The 16,829-nt window shown below is 33.5% G+C and overlaps 1 protein-coding gene and 1 long non-coding RNA gene across 2 annotated transcripts; both read left to right on the top strand.

The window, feature by feature from the left end:
- Positions 1–10,043: 10,043 nt before the first annotated feature.
- Positions 10,044–11,269, top strand: LOC127106304 (uncharacterized). The gene is made up of 2 exons (XR_007795325.1): positions 10,044–10,372; positions 10,447–11,269. It is a non-coding gene; the product is annotated as an uncharacterized LOC127106304 (long non-coding RNA).
- Positions 11,270–14,293: 3,024 nt separating this feature from the next.
- Positions 14,294–15,300, top strand: LOC127106303 (uncharacterized). Its single transcript, XM_051043617.1, has one exon. The coding sequence runs from the start codon at positions 14,454–14,456 to the stop codon at positions 15,126–15,128; it is 675 nt and encodes a 224-aa protein (XP_050899574.1). The 5' UTR covers positions 14,294–14,453; the 3' UTR covers positions 15,129–15,300.
- The last annotated feature ends 1,529 nt before the right edge of the window (positions 15,301–16,829 follow it).

The raw sequence follows: 16,829 nt of genomic DNA, 5'->3' as shown, positions 1-16,829 counted from the left end.
ATGTGAAATTTGTGTACATTATGGATATCCCTATGTCAATTAATTTTTCTACCAAGCAACATTTTATTTTTTGTATCTATTAAAAAGTAGATTAAAAATGGAGATTAACAAAAAAAGTCTTGATTTATTTGGATCAATATTGAGTAATATATGATTTTTTGAAGTTTTAGAATAATTATTGAATATTTATTTAGGTTTTATTATGATTAATTAATTAATTAGAATGAAAATGGCAGAACTGTAATAATCAAATCCCTGGCCAAAACGGCACCGTCTAACTAAGGTGACGTGGCGGCGCGCTATTCGCTCGGTGCGGCGGGAAACGGAATTTCGAATTGCACAGCACGGACGAAGGATCAAAGCGCAAGATTTTCCAGAAAATCCTTCTTCCTCGCGCAGCCGGTATTGTTCATCCACACCGGCGAATTCGGTTACGGCTATTTCTTCACCAAATCCAATAAACCGTATACAGTTGGAAAGGTTATTCCGCGTACAACAACAATATGCCAATGAAATCTCCTAATTCCTATCGTACCGCACAGATCGAGCGAAAGAAGATTTCGCATCAAAGTGTAAATTCAAGATTGCTCTCTCTAATCTTAACGGTTTTCGATTCTATAAAGTGCTGCATGATCTACAAGGTGTACTCTACAAGAACCACACAACGATTTTGAGAATGGTGATAGTCGAATCCGAACCTTTTCGAGGAGCAGTACCGGAATCCGCGAGTGTTTTGCTTCAATGAGTGAAAACAGACGATCTACAGCAGCTAGGGAGGTGTGAGGAAGCTTCGGAATGGCTCAACAATGCCTCAAATCGCAGCAAATCTGGACTGCCATGGATGTAGGGTGATTTGGACAGTTGTGATCGTGAGCTTTCTTGATCCAAAACCTGCAAACAGAACCTCACCAATACACACAAATCACGAATCCACCAAGCACTAGCATGGAACTTGAAGAAATGTTGATGAAAGATTGAAAAAATGTCAATATGCAATGTGAAAAAGTGAGAGAAAAATGAGAGAGTTCTTGAGATTTTTTATTGAATTTGTGAATTGTGATTAGTGTGTGCAAAAACAGTTAACATTAAGCTTATATACTACCCATTAATCTCACAATTAATCATGATTAGTAAAAAAATGGATTAGTGAAATTAAGCTTATGATGCATTTTTGGTCCTTAAGCCCTTGTATCATTAGAAGCAATGTAGCAGCAATTTATCACTTCAAGCAAACCACAAATATCATTTGGAAGCTGATAGAATTGGTCCCATGCTCAAATTCCTCATATTTTGCATTTTCACTATGTGATGGCTTATTTGTCAATTTTTCCAATTCATTTCAAAAGCTAATTTCCAAACCACAAGGCCTAGGCATGTTGTGAATATTCCAACAAATTTCAAATGCCATTTATGAGGTGTTACAAAAATCCCCACTCAAAAATTCCAATTATTTCACAAGTTGGACGATTTTGCCCCTGGTTCATTTAACAGTCCAGTTGAAATTTGACCTTTTGCATTGACCACTTTTGAAGAAATCCAATTATGCACCATGAAAGTACATATTAAATGGAGTTTGTGCATATAAAGAACTTGCAATTTGGACAATCCATGTGGTAGTTATGCCCTCCTGATTACGGGTCTTTTTTGAAATTCACTGAGCCATATCTTGCAAACCATACATGAGAATTTCAAGTTCTTGGACTTTTTGGAATGGTGAGAACAAGATCTTCAACTTTCATGTTGGACACATTTTTATTTGAAGCTTGTATCATGAAGTTATCTTGAGGGGAAAAACTTTCCATTTTGGGCAGCTGAGATTACAAGTCCACTTGCCATTTTGGGAAACTTTCTGTCTGACCTCAATTCCTTCAACCTTGACCTTTGAAATGTCAAATAGGACTTGTATGGACATGAATGAGGTCTTTCTAACCATCTCACACCTTCCAAATCCTGATTAAATGCACAGTTGACCACAGTTGACTTTTGTTGACTTTTCTTGACTGGGCCATGTTCTGATGAATTCCAAGTCTCTTTCAATTGAGATCTTGCTTCCAAATGATATCACAAGTTATATGAACTCTTTATGAATGATCATGGTGTCCAAATTCTTCAAGAATGGTCACCATCCATTGCTCAAGGCCTGATTTGATTGTTTTGACCTGGTCAGCTTCATCTGCAAGCAACAAGGTTAAATGACAATATTTTTGTACTTTTGGTTAGTGAACATATGAAAAGCAATGATATACAAATGCAATACATGCTTGGTGATCAAGAACCACACTCACAAGGTATCCCACCCACTAGGAGGGAAGCTAGGGTATGCAATGATCCTTGAGGCCATGATATGATATGATATGGGCCATGAGGGATCTTAGGGCCAAAATTGGGGTCTTACAGGAAGGCCATGGAATTCATTGGGACATTATAGGTCATTTTCAACCATGAGACACTCAAATTTTTCTAAGTTATGTAACCATTTTTTCATGCCAACTTCAACATGCCATAACTTTATTCTCAAACCTCTAAATTCAACCTTTCTTGGCACATTGTAATCTTGGTCGTGATATTAACACATTGTAAAAAGAATGAGATCCAAAAGCCTCTTGAGTAGGATGCCCCATTGAGTTGAACATGGTGACTTGAAACTTAATAAATCACCATTGCCCGAAATTTGATCATGACTAATCTTAATTCTAAGCCAAATTAGCAAGTGTTTTGGTCTTAAACATGTTTTAACAAGCCTCCAGAAGTTAATTGACACTTAAAACGCATCATTTGGCTGAGTTTTGATGAATTCAAGTCATACTTTTCACACACTTGGATCAAATTTGTTTTGCATGAATCATGCATCATTCCACACGTATTTGGATCCAAACACATTCCCTATAAATAGAGGAAGTTATTGCCTTCACTTGCAAGCTTTGGAGAGCCAAGAAACCCATGCTGCAACTTGAAATTTTTCCAGAAAATTCAACTATCGTGTTTTCAATTTCAGCTTGTTTCAATCCAATTTCTTGTTTCCATTAGCTCCATTGGCATCCTCTAAAACTTTTGCAACAATTCCCAATCTCCGAGACCTTCTGAAATGTTCTAACTAGATCGAGCTTCATCAACTTCTGATCACCATCTAGACAAGATAGTTATGAGCATCATTTAAAAAATCAAACAAGTTACCACAATATAGTCTTTCACTCTTTGATGCTTTCTCCTAACTTATTTGGTGTTGATTGATCGTGTTCATCATTTAATTTTATTTTCTGTGGCTTGCTTGTTTCTAAAACTTCTTTGAAATTCCCTTTGCTCAGTTCACATAAATGAATTTGGAGTATAACATTGAATTCATGATGAGAAGGGGATCACAATGATGGTGGTCTCGTGTCTCAAATTTATCAAACAATGAAACTCCAGTGAGAGCTCACCGGAGAAGATGACCTGAGTTTTTCTCAAGTGGTCTGAGTTTGAACCAGATACGTTGGAAAAATGAAATATTTTGATTGGTTGAATTTAAATTGGATCCTGTGTTTGGCTTACACCATGTTCCATCGTGCATCCTAACCTTTGGAGTGTTGGATCTGCCACGTCAATTAATGAGGCGTGATCCAACGCTCCATGTTTTTTCTGATTTTAATTCTTTTTCTTTTATTATTTTTAATTTCTTTTTTCTATAAAAATTCATAGTAATTTCATTTTTTATCCAAAAAATCCCAAAATAATTTCAAAATTTCTCTTTTATTTTTCTTCATCTAATTTTTATTTTTCCATTTTTTATTTCATTGATTTTCTATTTTTCATGAATTTTCTCTTTTCTACTTTGTTTTAATTGGTTAAAAAAATACTTTTATGCATTTTTAAATTCTTAAAATTTTATTATATGTTTCTTATTTTATTTCCAACCTTCCATAAGTTTCTTGGCCATTTATTTGGTGTTTTGAAGGACTTCATGGATTTTCCATTTTATTTCCATTTTAAAATTCATTTAAAAATAGCTTTGATGCATTTTTATTTCATTTAATTGCATTTTAAATTTGTATGACCTTGTGAACTTCTGTTGGCCTTGGATCATGATGGTTTGGACTTTAAGTCTCATCAAAATCAATGGATCTTGGGTGTTGATGGGGTGAAAACTCTAACCCACCAAAATGGATGATTGATTTTGATGATGACTTGATCAAACTTTTGATCCAATTTGGGTGTGACCTCTCTTGATTCTTTCTTCTTCATCTCCTTCTTTTCCCTTTGATTAATTGAATGGCTTACATCCATCTTGTTCATGATATGTGGATTGGTACTTGATGAACTTTTATAATTTCAAATCTACCTTCTAAGTGATCATTGATCATTTAAGGTACTTTGGATTGATGCATAAGTTTGTCCTAAGTGCCATGAAGTGTGGATTGAAGTAATGGACCATCGTCCTAGCCTTTGTGCTTGATCACCCCTTTTATTTTATTTTTGTGGCATGACTTTAGGAGAATGGTTTACATATCATTTCTATATCATGTATTAACACAAATATTATTATTGACCGGTCTAAGATAGTTGTGACTTCTACATAAGTCCAATTACGATTTCTTAACATAGCGTTAAATTTGTCTCGAAAACAAATACATTTTTATAAGTGAAATTGTAAGTCTCCTATTCCTCATGGTATTGTGTGAAAATGTTGCTCCTTTTCCATTTGTGAGAGCTAGTGGCATACTTGTTGAATTTATCTAAGTTGGAGCCTTTCTCATAAATGATGTATAGGTTCATATTTTCATGCTTGTGAGTGGATAGTTGAGTATTCTCCAAAAAGTGACCAAAACATCTTTTCATCTTCACTAACATTCTTTACTAACTCTTCACTTGTATTAACTTCTATTTCAAAGTCATTTACTTTATTCTCCTTTATTTTATGTCATTTACTTTATATTTTATGTTTAGAATTTCATATCATATTGTTTGTGATTATGCCATTTTATTCTTTGTCCATTTGGACCTTTCTTTTTATATCATTGTAAAAAAGACACTAAAAAACGGAAACTTGTTACTCCTAACTCATGGACTTGTGGTTACTATCCTTGGCGTCATTGTGGAGTTATGGACTTAGAATTGGGATCTTGACCCTTGCTTTGGGACTTGTTATTTGAGACCTTGGAATTCATCTGGTACCTATGACTTTGGACTTCTCTATGAGGACTTGGCTTGGTTACTTTGGGTTCACCTGATACATGGATTGTGATTTGCTTATCTTAGCTTGTTTGAGGCTTAATCCAAAGGAGAGAATTCTTGCTTGACTTCTGTCATAAAGCTTGTTATTTATTAGTTAGATATTTCCTCCCTAGTTTTTACTTTATGGTCTAGGATATTCTCTTCTTCTCCCCCCTTATTTAATTTTCAAAACTTCTCTCTCTTTTTCAAAATCTTCTTGATTTCAAACTCGAACCCCTTTCTCAATAAACCTTGACTTTTGTCAAGTGATTTTCAAAACCTTTTTCTTAATAAGAGCAAATTAATCTTAAGCATATTGAGACCAATTTCAAAAGACTAAATAATGCATAACTCATTCAAACCATTTTGTGCTCTTATGCACTTTTCCTTTTAAAAAATTTCTCAAGGTATTTAGACATGAGTTATTTCCATAGTTGAGGTATAACTATCCTATCTCCATAGTATTGATGATAATCCTTTTCCATTTATGAGAGCTAGTGGCATACTTGTTGATCCTTATCCAAGTTGGAGCCCTTCTCATGATGATGCAAAGTTCTCATGCTTGTAGGTGATTAGTTGAGTATTCTCCTTAAAATGAAAAAAATGTATTTTCCATAAAAATGAATCAAAACAAACTCCCTTTGTTATTTTTACCACGAACTACAAGGTTTTGATCTTCCATTGCACTTTGTTGGTACATAGGCATGAGACTTCAAAAGTCTTGGCAAACATAAAAAATAAGAAAATTGCTTCTTTTCCCATCCCTCCGATCTTTTAACAAACAACAACTTTTTCAAACCAAATGTACATATTTTCAAAGAGGCTCCCATGGAGTACCATGGATGTTTAGGGTGCTAATACCTTCCCTTTGTATAACTAACCCCCAGACCCTTGCTCTCTTTTTATTAGTTTTGTTTAAAACTTCTATAGGTTTTGTTCGTACCTTTTCCCTTTTCCTTTGAAAACAATAAAGGCGCACTAGCGACTCTTGCTTTAGGAGTTAGGTTAATCAATAGCTTAATCTCAAATTTTTTACCGCTACAAATAGCTTAATCTCAATTTTTTTTACCACTAAAGGCCTGATAAGAAGTTTTTGTTGATCGTACATAACATGGCCATAGACAACATGGTTTTAACATTCCCACAATGCACCGACGTGCGAGTGAGGCTAATTGGGTTTATGATTTACGTGCTAAGCCTCAGGACGAGGCGGAGCCCATGGACATTCATGAGATTGCCGCTGATAATGATGCTACCGATGACGAGTATGACCGATAAGAGAGAGAGAGAGAGACTTTTCTGTCCATGTCCCACCTCCATACCACTCCCCACATATTCCTATTTCACCTGCACGCACCGTACCATATTATTTTGACTAGTTTACAGGTACCTCCTTCAGACAACAATCTCGTGAGGAGTATCATTATGCCGGTCTCTGGAGTTCCCTGGATGACATTCTCTGCCAGCTGCAAGAACGTCATGATGCAGATGTCGAGCGTGATCAATTGCTTAGAGACATACAGAGGCAGCACACCCAAAATGGTAACCCATATCCAGCAGATTCAGGCCTAGCAGATTGATTACATATAATAGACTAAACTGAGCATGGGGACCTTGTCGAACACATGACAGGATTATGGGAAGGGGTGGATGGATTACGTGAGTATGTGCAACATATTAGAGTGTCCCACCCTCAGTATGGGCGAGGCTGACATGATGGCCGAGACCGAGGTTGTTATTGAGTTGGGACACATGTTCTTTCTCTCCTTCTTCACCTTATATCGAAACATTGAGGATAATGTTTAATTTAAGTGTGTGTGTGGGGGGGGGGATCTTTACCATTTTTATCGCTATTTTTATCGCTTTCTAGTTAGATTTATCATTTTATGCATTTAGTTAGGATTTTATCATTGCATGTGCATGACGAGTCTTTATGTGTAGTTTTATGTTGTTTATTGACTTTTTCCAATTTCTCGAGCCATACCAAAAATTTAGGAAATGTTTGGGAGGCTCTGGTATATTTGAAAGTATATAGGCACGAGGAGACTTGGGAAAATCCGATAAAATCGATATTGCCCCAACACCCCAAGCATCCCAATTATGCATATTAGTTTAAATCCCCATTGAATTCTAGTCTTAAGTCCATACTTGTTTAAAATACTCATAGTAGTGTCTCTATCCAGTCAGGAACCATCTGTAGTCACTAAGTAGGCAGGTCTACGAATAATAAGTGAATGATCCATTAGGCAGAAAAATTGAATAAAAAGGAAAAAACCGCACTTTATAAAGTTAGGTGACCCTCACCGATCACTTAATCCAAAGAAATGTGGTTGATTTCTTCAAAAAAGAGAAAATATATACATCTTTACAAAATAAAATAAAATCGGAAAATATGAAGATGTTTGGGATCATAATAACTAACATACCACCTACCATGTTGTTCGAGAGATAAAGAGCCTTAATGTGACTGTCACGAATGAAAGAGGATAAGAAACAAGTAGGAAATTACACTTTTATTCAATGGTATGATTGGAACTAGTTTTCATAAGAGAGAGGCGTGTGCCCATGAGAGTGGTTTGTGTTGTTGCAATGCCCTTGGTGTTGAATTAGTACCTATCGAGTCGTTCCTAGCCGAATTGATCCTCACCAGCCACGTATGAGTAGTTTCTACCCCTTGCTACTCTTTATGTCTTTGTAATTGAGATGATGAATTTCATTGAAAATATGCTAGCTATTTTGCTTGAGGACAAGAAATGGTTCAAATATGGGAGTGTTCAATAACACCAAAACACACTGCATATTTGACTCGACTCACACATGTTTTATTGTCATTTTACCTTTATTTTTAGTATTATGCTGGTGGTTTGGTTGTGTTTCAGGTACCTAGTCAAGTTAGAGTCATTACAAGAAGAAACGAGATGAAATAAACGAAAAACGGGAAAAGAAGCATGTTTTGCACACATGACGTTCTACATGACGTTCTGAATGGCGTTCAACGTGGCGTTCACCCCAGAGGTGGCCATGACATGGATGAAGTATCCCACGTCCCAGCAAATGCCAAGACCAAGTATGCACGTTTTAAGACTGTGGCATTCGCCACAGGGGGAGTGGCGTTCGCCATACCCGGCAAATCCGGATATGCGCAGGCAGTTAAGGAATTTCAACCACTCCTTCCTACTTTCTCTCACACGAATTCAGCAGTTTAACCTGATTTTTCTAGGTTATTGGAGCACTATATATTCACGTTAGGACTCATATTTTAGGCATCCAAACTTAGTGCAATATAAGGCATATAATTTACTATTTGAAAGCTTTAACTTTTCATATTGGGGGTTATTGCACTTGTTCTTGTATTAGGTTTGGAGCATTTACTTTGTAGAAGTTAATCTTGCCAGCATTATTTTCACATTCAAGTTTTTCGTTGATTTATTTATGTATCAGATTCAAGTCTCCATTGGAGCATGTTTTTTATAATTAAGCAATTTTTATTATATCGTTTGTTCTTTTATATGCAATTTTATTTGTCTTACTTTGCAAGATCTATCTATTTCAAGCTTTAATTTCTACATTGAGTTATTATATTTTAATTAATTGAAAGTTATTGTCTTACTTTAATTTACAAGTTTAATTTACCTATTTCATGCTTTAATCTTAATTGATATGCCCAATGTGTTTAATTCTAAGTTTCAACTCCATGTTTCTTTGTTTACCATGAATATGTCTAGCTAAATTAATAATGCTGGAATGTGAAGACCGTTGATTCAACAGTACTCTATATGTTACCCCTTTAGAAATACTCTTGGGAATGTTTTGGTTTTATTTCAATTTTCTGATATAGATTTTGATTTGGCCACTATGAAAGTATGACCGTAAATACATCGGGTAAGATTGAAAGTTATCCGGTACTAAAGATTAAATTGTTAAGTTTTTAATTAATAAATAACGCGAGAGCACTTTATTAATTGATTAGGAAGGGTTGATATTTCGGGAAAGTGATTTTAAAACTATTTTCGGACGCGTTTATAGGTTTAGAATCCAGTTGGCCGAGCGAAAGTCGAGAACCCTTTAAAGTTAATTTTTCCAACCAAAACCACTTTTTAACTAAGTAAAAGAATTTAATTTCCAAAAAAGGTTTTTCTTCTTTAACGCAAATGCACCGGGAACGTGAGAGCGAACGGTATAAAGTAGAACGTAAAATCTGATTCCGAATCCGCGAGAGCGGCAGTTCCTTTTTATTTAATTCTTTTTCAAGGAAGAAAATATTGTCCCAACGGTAGTTCAGTTTAGGAGTGATAAGAGTATCATTGGTCAATTAGAGTCGTATTCCAGTATTACATCTCTAAATTTATTCAAGTTTATTATTTTATTTTGCTCATTCAAATATTTATTTAGATCGCCTTAGATAAATACAGTAGTAATAGAAAACGATAGGTTGACTGTTAGGTCTCTGTGAGTTTGACAACCTTTTGTATTACTATGATAGACTTCGTATACTTGCGGAAATAACCCATCATCTAACTACTCTCTCTTTTTTAAGCATATCAATTATTATTTTATTGTGATCTTGATCTATGCTGACAATTTAGTTCTTGACATAACCTCGCTGAATTAAATAACATAAGTTATACTAAATAGTAAGTTCGACATCAAAGACCAAGGAAATCTCAAGTATTTCCTTGGCCTTGAGGTTGGTCTCTCATCTCAAGAAATATCAATATTCCAAAGAAAATGTCGCATTTACCTCCTTTAAGGGGCTGAACCCTAGGTGCAAACTTTGCACTGGCAATGACCAACTTACCATAAACCCAACTCGCTTCAGAAGTTTAACTAGTAAGCTTTTTTATGTAACTCACACCTGGCATGATACTGTTTTTTCTATTTTCATGTTAAGTCAATTATTGTCAAACCCAACCAAATCAAACCTCCAATATTTTTTAAGGATACTCAACTACATCAAACAAACCCAACTCAAGGACTTCTCTTCACGTATAAATCATCACAAACATTAACTTGATTCACTAACTCCGATTGGGGAACTTTCAACACTACCCGAAGCTCCATAACTGGCTCATACTTCTTCTTGGGCACATCTTTGACATGTTGGAAAAGTAAAGAATAACATGTGTTATTCTGGTTATCCTCTAAGGCGAAATATTGCACTTTGGTTAATTCAACTTGCGAGGTAAATGAATTTTACTTACTGCATGATTTTCGTATACAACATAGCAACCATGACACCATTTTCTATGATAACAGGTATGCTATTCACATAGAAAATAATCATGTTTTCATGAACAAACGAAACATATAGAGATAAATTGTCATATAGTTCATGATAAAGTCCAATCAAAATTGATTAATCTCATGCCAATCTCTTATACAAATCAAGTGGCTGATTTCTCACCAAAGCTCTCCACCTTGGTCCATTTTCTGTTTTGTGTGATAAACTTGGACTACATGATAGATTTGAGTTTGAAAGAGAGTTTCTAAAATACATACACTTTGATCTTTATTGCATTTTATATTTTAGGATATTTGTTATAATCTATATTTTTTACTATTGGTCTCAGTTTAAGTTTGTTTCAAGTACCTCTAAGTTGTAGTTAGTTACTATAGGCCAATATAAATTTAAGAGAGATACTAGATGTAAGCATAGTTTTTTTACATTAATATTATTTCTTATTTTTTCATTTGCATTATCTTTAGAATAACGTCTCTCTCTCTCTCTCCCCTTTTATCCACCACACATGTTGCTCGCTGCAGATTCTTCTTCCTCCAACCAACCACATGCATATCAACTGCTTCTCTCTTGTTGTATAATATTTTTCATGGATTTTGATTTTGGGGGGATTTCTTCCATTTATGTTAATTTAGAGAACATTGTGTGAGATTCTTCTTGGGATTGTGCTCTTGTAAGTTGTATTGTGAATTTAGAGAATTTTGAGAATGTTTCTCTTTTTTATTTTCATTTTACTTTTATGGATCTTTCAATGTATTCTTTTATTTTGCTTTGTTATGTTGTTGTGCTGAAATTTTACTTTGTTCTTTAATTGTACTTTTCTGCAACATTGTTCAATTATTTTATATTATTTTTGTTAAACAATATTCAACTAATGTGTATTTTTCGTTTATTTATTTTATTTATTTTTCAGCACAAAATTGATAATGAAGAGAAGAAAAATTGATTCTTTTTTTATGAGAAAAGAAAAATATAAAGAAAATTTAATTTCTATGTTTGAACCTCAAAGAGTTCTTTAGAACCCAATAATTAAAGAAAATGTTATTTCTCTTCTATTTGTAGCTTGATAAATATGTATGAAGCAACTTGTATTGTTTAAAGAAAATTTGAAAATGAAGGTTTAAGTTATGCTTCACGCGGAAATGCTGATAATGCTTAATTTTACTTGAAGGCATTGGATTTTATATTAATATTACATCTGATGAAAGAAATCATGGAGATTACAAATATCCTATGTCAAATCTTATAACAACAATCTCAGGATGTAGTTAATGATATGCATTTGATTTATACAACAAAAGCTCTTATCAAGAATGGATAGAAAATGGTCGGGATAAATCATTTACTTGTGTGGAGTCTTTTTGTGAAAAACATGATATTGAGATTCATAATCTTGATGATGTTCATTCAACAACAAGATTTAGGTCATCTCATCTTCAAGATAAACAAATAAACATTGAGAAGTATTTTAGAGTTGAAATATTTTTAACCTTCAATGACAAACAATTGCAAAAATCTAATAACATATTTAATGAGCAATTGATTGATTTGTTAGCTCTAAATTGTGCTTTGACTCCCGATGATAACTACATAGTTTTTAACTTTGATAATATCTCTACTCTAGTTGAAAAATATTATTTGATGGACTTCAATGAGTAAGAGAAGATTAATTTGCAATTTCAACTTCAACATTTTATCATTGACGCTCGTTAAGCGTCGAGTTTGAACAATTTATCAATTACTCAAGACTTATGTTCATATTTGGTTGCAACTGAAAAGAATGAAATTTACTATTTGATTGATAGATTGCTCCTCTTAGTCATGATTCTCCTTGTATCTACAACAACTACTAAAAGATATTTTTAGGTAATGAAAATCATCCAGACAATATTGAGAAGCAAAAGGGAAGCTGATTTTCTAGTAGATAACAAGAGGGTTTTTGAACATAAATTCGGGAGGTCAACATGAGGGATTATTTTTACATTGGGGGTTTTGTTTATGATCAACACACCTTTTGAGAGTCACATCACATACTCACCTAAAACCACCTTTGAGTTTGATACTTTTTGTACCTTTCTCTCGGGATTCCCTTGTACTTTGACCATAGTGCGCTCTCTCTCTCTCTCTCTCTCTCTCTCTCTCTCTCTCTCTCTCTCTCTCTCTCTCTCTCTCTCTCTCTCTCTCTCTCTCTCTCTCTCTCTCTCTCTCTCTCTCTCTCTCTCTCTCTCTCTCTCTCTCTCTCTCTCTCTCTCTCTCTCTCTCTCTCTCTCTCTCTTTATATATATATATATATATATATATATATAATATATTATATATATATATATATATATATATATATATATATATATATATATATATATATATATATATATATATATATATATATATATATATCGTTTTCCTTTAAAAAAATATAGGTGTACGGATTCTCTCACTTATAAATGCTCAAGTTTTCATTTTTTCAACCAATGTGAGACTTCCCCACACTTTTTTCTCTCAAAGTTTCCAACTCACACTAGTTATTCTCAACATTCTCTCTCGAGTGAGTCTATCGACAATGCTTCCCCTCGAGCGGAAGCTCTTTCATCCACATACACTTGTACCGTCGTTGACACTTTTTCAACCCGACAATGCCTCATATCCACCATCTGGTGGGAGGACTCTCATTACAAGTGAATTCATCCTTCACTCGATCCAAAGATTGTGATACCACTGTTGGAACATAAATTTAGGAGATCAACATGAGATAGTATTTTTACATTTGAGGTTTTCTTTATGAGCAATACACATCGTGAGAGACACATGACATACTCACCCAAAATCTTAAGGAGATAGGTGTATATGTGAGTTCTCTCACTTAAAATTTCAAACCTCAACTTTTCTAATTAATATAGAACTTGCTCACACTTTATTTCTCAAAGTTTTTAACTCACACTTGTTATTCTCAAATAGGGTTAATATTGAAATAGAAATTGTTGCAGGTATTATTGATGGTTTCAAGCTATTCAACCGTAAAGTATTATTTTAAGGTATTTTTAAGTCATACTCTTTAATTATTTAATGTTTATTACAATGAGTTAAATATGTTTCTAATCCTCCTAAATATCTAAAATTTTGGTTTTAGTCCCTCAAAATATTTCCATCAAAGAAAGGTCCTCATAAAATTTTTCATCCATATTTTTTACCCCTAATATTAAAATCATCGTTAAAATTGTCGCTAAGAAATAAATTATCACTAAAACCGTGGCTAATTTTGTCGTTAAGTTGTAAAAATCGTCGTTGAATAGTAGAAGAGATAAAAAATATGGATGAAAAATTTTAAAAACATATATAAAAAAAATATTTTGAGAGACTAAATACAAAATTTAAAATATTTAAAAAAACGATTTTAACCGGATTATAATTTAAGTATTTATATGCACTAATTTATGATTATAGTTTGTTGGTCAGCCCCAACTTTATAGTCTTGGTGTTTATCCCCCAAGGTGAAGAACAATGTGTAAAATATTTCTATGAAGGTTCTATAAGTCTTGACATTTTTTCTCATGACCAACTCATCCAAACCAATTATAAAATAATTGGTCTTTAATTCTTCACTTCACATCACTTCTAGAAAGACCAGGATGTATCCCTTCAAGCACGTTATGTCTTGATTCCTTCAACTTTCATTTGTCTTAATTTATTACTTCAATTATCCATTTTCCATTTTTCAATCATACACTTCCATATAAATTCAACCCATACCCATTAATTATCTAGTCAACGCTTCTTTCCAACCGTGCTTATTGGTGTAAACGCGCTTTGGAACATATCAACCATGGACTATGACTCATTAAAACTTTAGCTTAAAACTCAAGACTCTTAGCCATTTTCTAACACAAATATCATAATCAACCCTTTGAAAATGCTCTCATATGTGACATGATAATGGATCATACAAAAAAAAGACTATAGTAGTATTAGTATATGTAAGTGACAAAATAACCATAACAAAGGCACACACAAAAAAATCAAAAACAAAATGGCTCATACACATAGAGAACAATTCAAACCCTTAGCACCAAATTTCATTTCATTAACAACTCATTATAGAAGCCCTAGTGCAGAAAACCAACACCAACATTTATCAGAACACAAAACAAAGCGCATGAAAACATGCATCAAATGGTGTGGATGCGTCACAGCAATTCTCTTGTTACTCTTTGTAATACTCATAGTTCTAGCTTTTACAGTTTACAACGTAAAAGATCCTGAAGTGAGGATGAACGGTGTTACATTAATCGGTGGAAACTTCACCGTTTCGAATACCGTTACAATTCTCGCTGATATGTCTGTGAAGAATACAAACTCATTCACTTTCAGGTATGGAGAAGTTAACACCACTGTTTATTACGGTGGAACTGAGATCGGAGGAGGAGTATCGCCTCCCGGGAAAGCGAAAGCGCAAAGAACGGGGAGGCTCAACGTGACGTTGGAGATTATGGCGAAGAAGCTTGTGGATAAACCGGAATGGGTTGTAGATATTAGAGATCAAGGTTTGAATTTTAGCACTTATACAAAGATGAGGGGGAAGGTGAAAATATTGAATCTGTTGAAGAGGAATGTTGGGGTTGAGTTGAATTGTACTAGTCAATATAATATCACCACCGGTTTGATTACACATGGTGATAATTGTGTTGGGTTTGTTAGTATTTAGATTTTAGTTACTTAAAGATATAGATATATTATACTTTAATCAAAAAAAAATTACATACTATTTATATGAATTCACCTCGAGTTTGACCGGGGAAATCAATTTTAAATGGATTCGAATTTGAGTTTGTATTTTCCGTAATTTTAAAAGATGAGTATGAGACGCATAATAGAGATATTAATATCCGTTCCTAAATTCAGCTGTTGATAATTTGAAATATTTTATTTTGATAACTCATAGTATAAATTGCTTTGTTGAAATGTATGTTAAATTTTTTTTACAATTGTTTAATTTATTATTTATAATGTAGGTTAGAGTTCGAAAAAAGTTATTAGGTTGTAAAAAATGACTATTTCAATTTAAAATTTAAAATCTGATGGAGGATGTGTCGAAGCGGCGGCACCCGAATCAATTGGGGATGCCTTTTGAGTTTAATTATTTATCCTTCTTTCGGTTTGAGTCATGGAATGAGTATTTAATTGGAATTTAAATTTGGATAGGAGAAAGGCAAAACTTTTTCCTACCATACTTTGTTATCATGCCTAATACGTATACGTATGTTGTTTTTCTCATATATTTAATTAGAAGTGTTTCATCTACCTTTTAAAATTAAGTTTAATTAATATTTTAGTCCCTTAACTTAATTTATTATTTCGTTTTGGTATCTTAATTAAAAAACGTTATATTATAGTCCCTTAAAATTATTATGTTAGTCTTATTGATCCCTTCCGTTAAAATTTCAACAAAAAATGTTAACTACCTACCTACGTGGCAGGTATGACCTGACTTTTTTTGTTAGACGATAGACCTAGATCTAGAGGGGGTGATTAGATCACAAATTAAAATTTTATACAAAACTTTGATTTAGAAAAATTTATGATGCCGAAGCAAGTTTTAAATATTTCCCGGATCCAAAAACGTCTAACCGAACCTTCAATTGAAAAACTCTGATATGCGTATGAGTATCAATGGTTGGATAATAATTCACAAATTGATTTATCAATTCTTCAAGCACTAAATTGAATACTCTACTATAGTAACTATCTATCTCCAATGTCAACAACACACTAAAGACTAGTTGACGCAATTCATCAAACACTTTGCGTGCAATCAATAAAGTTTGAATATTAGTGTAGTGTTTGTAGTACTTAACAATCAATCACTATCAAATGGTAAGTGATTACTACACCAACACAATTTATCAAAGATTTCAAAAGTTATTATCCAAACAATATTGATCAAGAGATAAAGTAATTAACAATTTGTGAACTGAAAAATAAACGAGATAGATGTGTATATATATATATATATATATATATATATATATATATATATATATATATATATATATATATATATATAAAGAGAGAGAGAGAAAGAGAGAGAGAGAGAGATTACACAAAGATTTATTTAGGCAGTTCCCCAATCGATCTAGTTATGGGTACGTATGCCCTCAATTCGAATTCGAATTGAGATATTAATATACTAAATCTTACTTTGCAAAAGTATCAATACAAGAGATGAGAAATCAAATCCCATAAACCCTAGGTTTGTTCTTGACTCTAGCACCTCCAAAAATCTTGATTAAGTCACCAACAAAACCGCTTCAATTCACCTGTTGTTGCTACTTCATTACATGCTCTCCTTGTCTCAAGGCTTTCACCTGACTGAATTAATCTCAAGCGCACACTTGTTGAACCAAAT

The sequence above is a fragment of the Lathyrus oleraceus genome, chromosome 7 (genome assembly GCF_024323335.1).
Source record: "Lathyrus oleraceus cultivar Zhongwan6 chromosome 7, CAAS_Psat_ZW6_1.0, whole genome shotgun sequence".
NCBI classification, from domain to species: domain Eukaryota; kingdom Viridiplantae; phylum Streptophyta; class Magnoliopsida; order Fabales; family Fabaceae; genus Lathyrus; species Lathyrus oleraceus.
This window is presented reverse-complemented; position numbering and strand designations above follow the sequence as displayed.

Coding starts and splice junctions, on each gene's coding strand:
- LOC127106303 (XM_051043617.1), top strand. CDS start 14,454: ATGGCTCATACACATAGAGAACAATTCAAACCCTTAGCACCAAATTTC.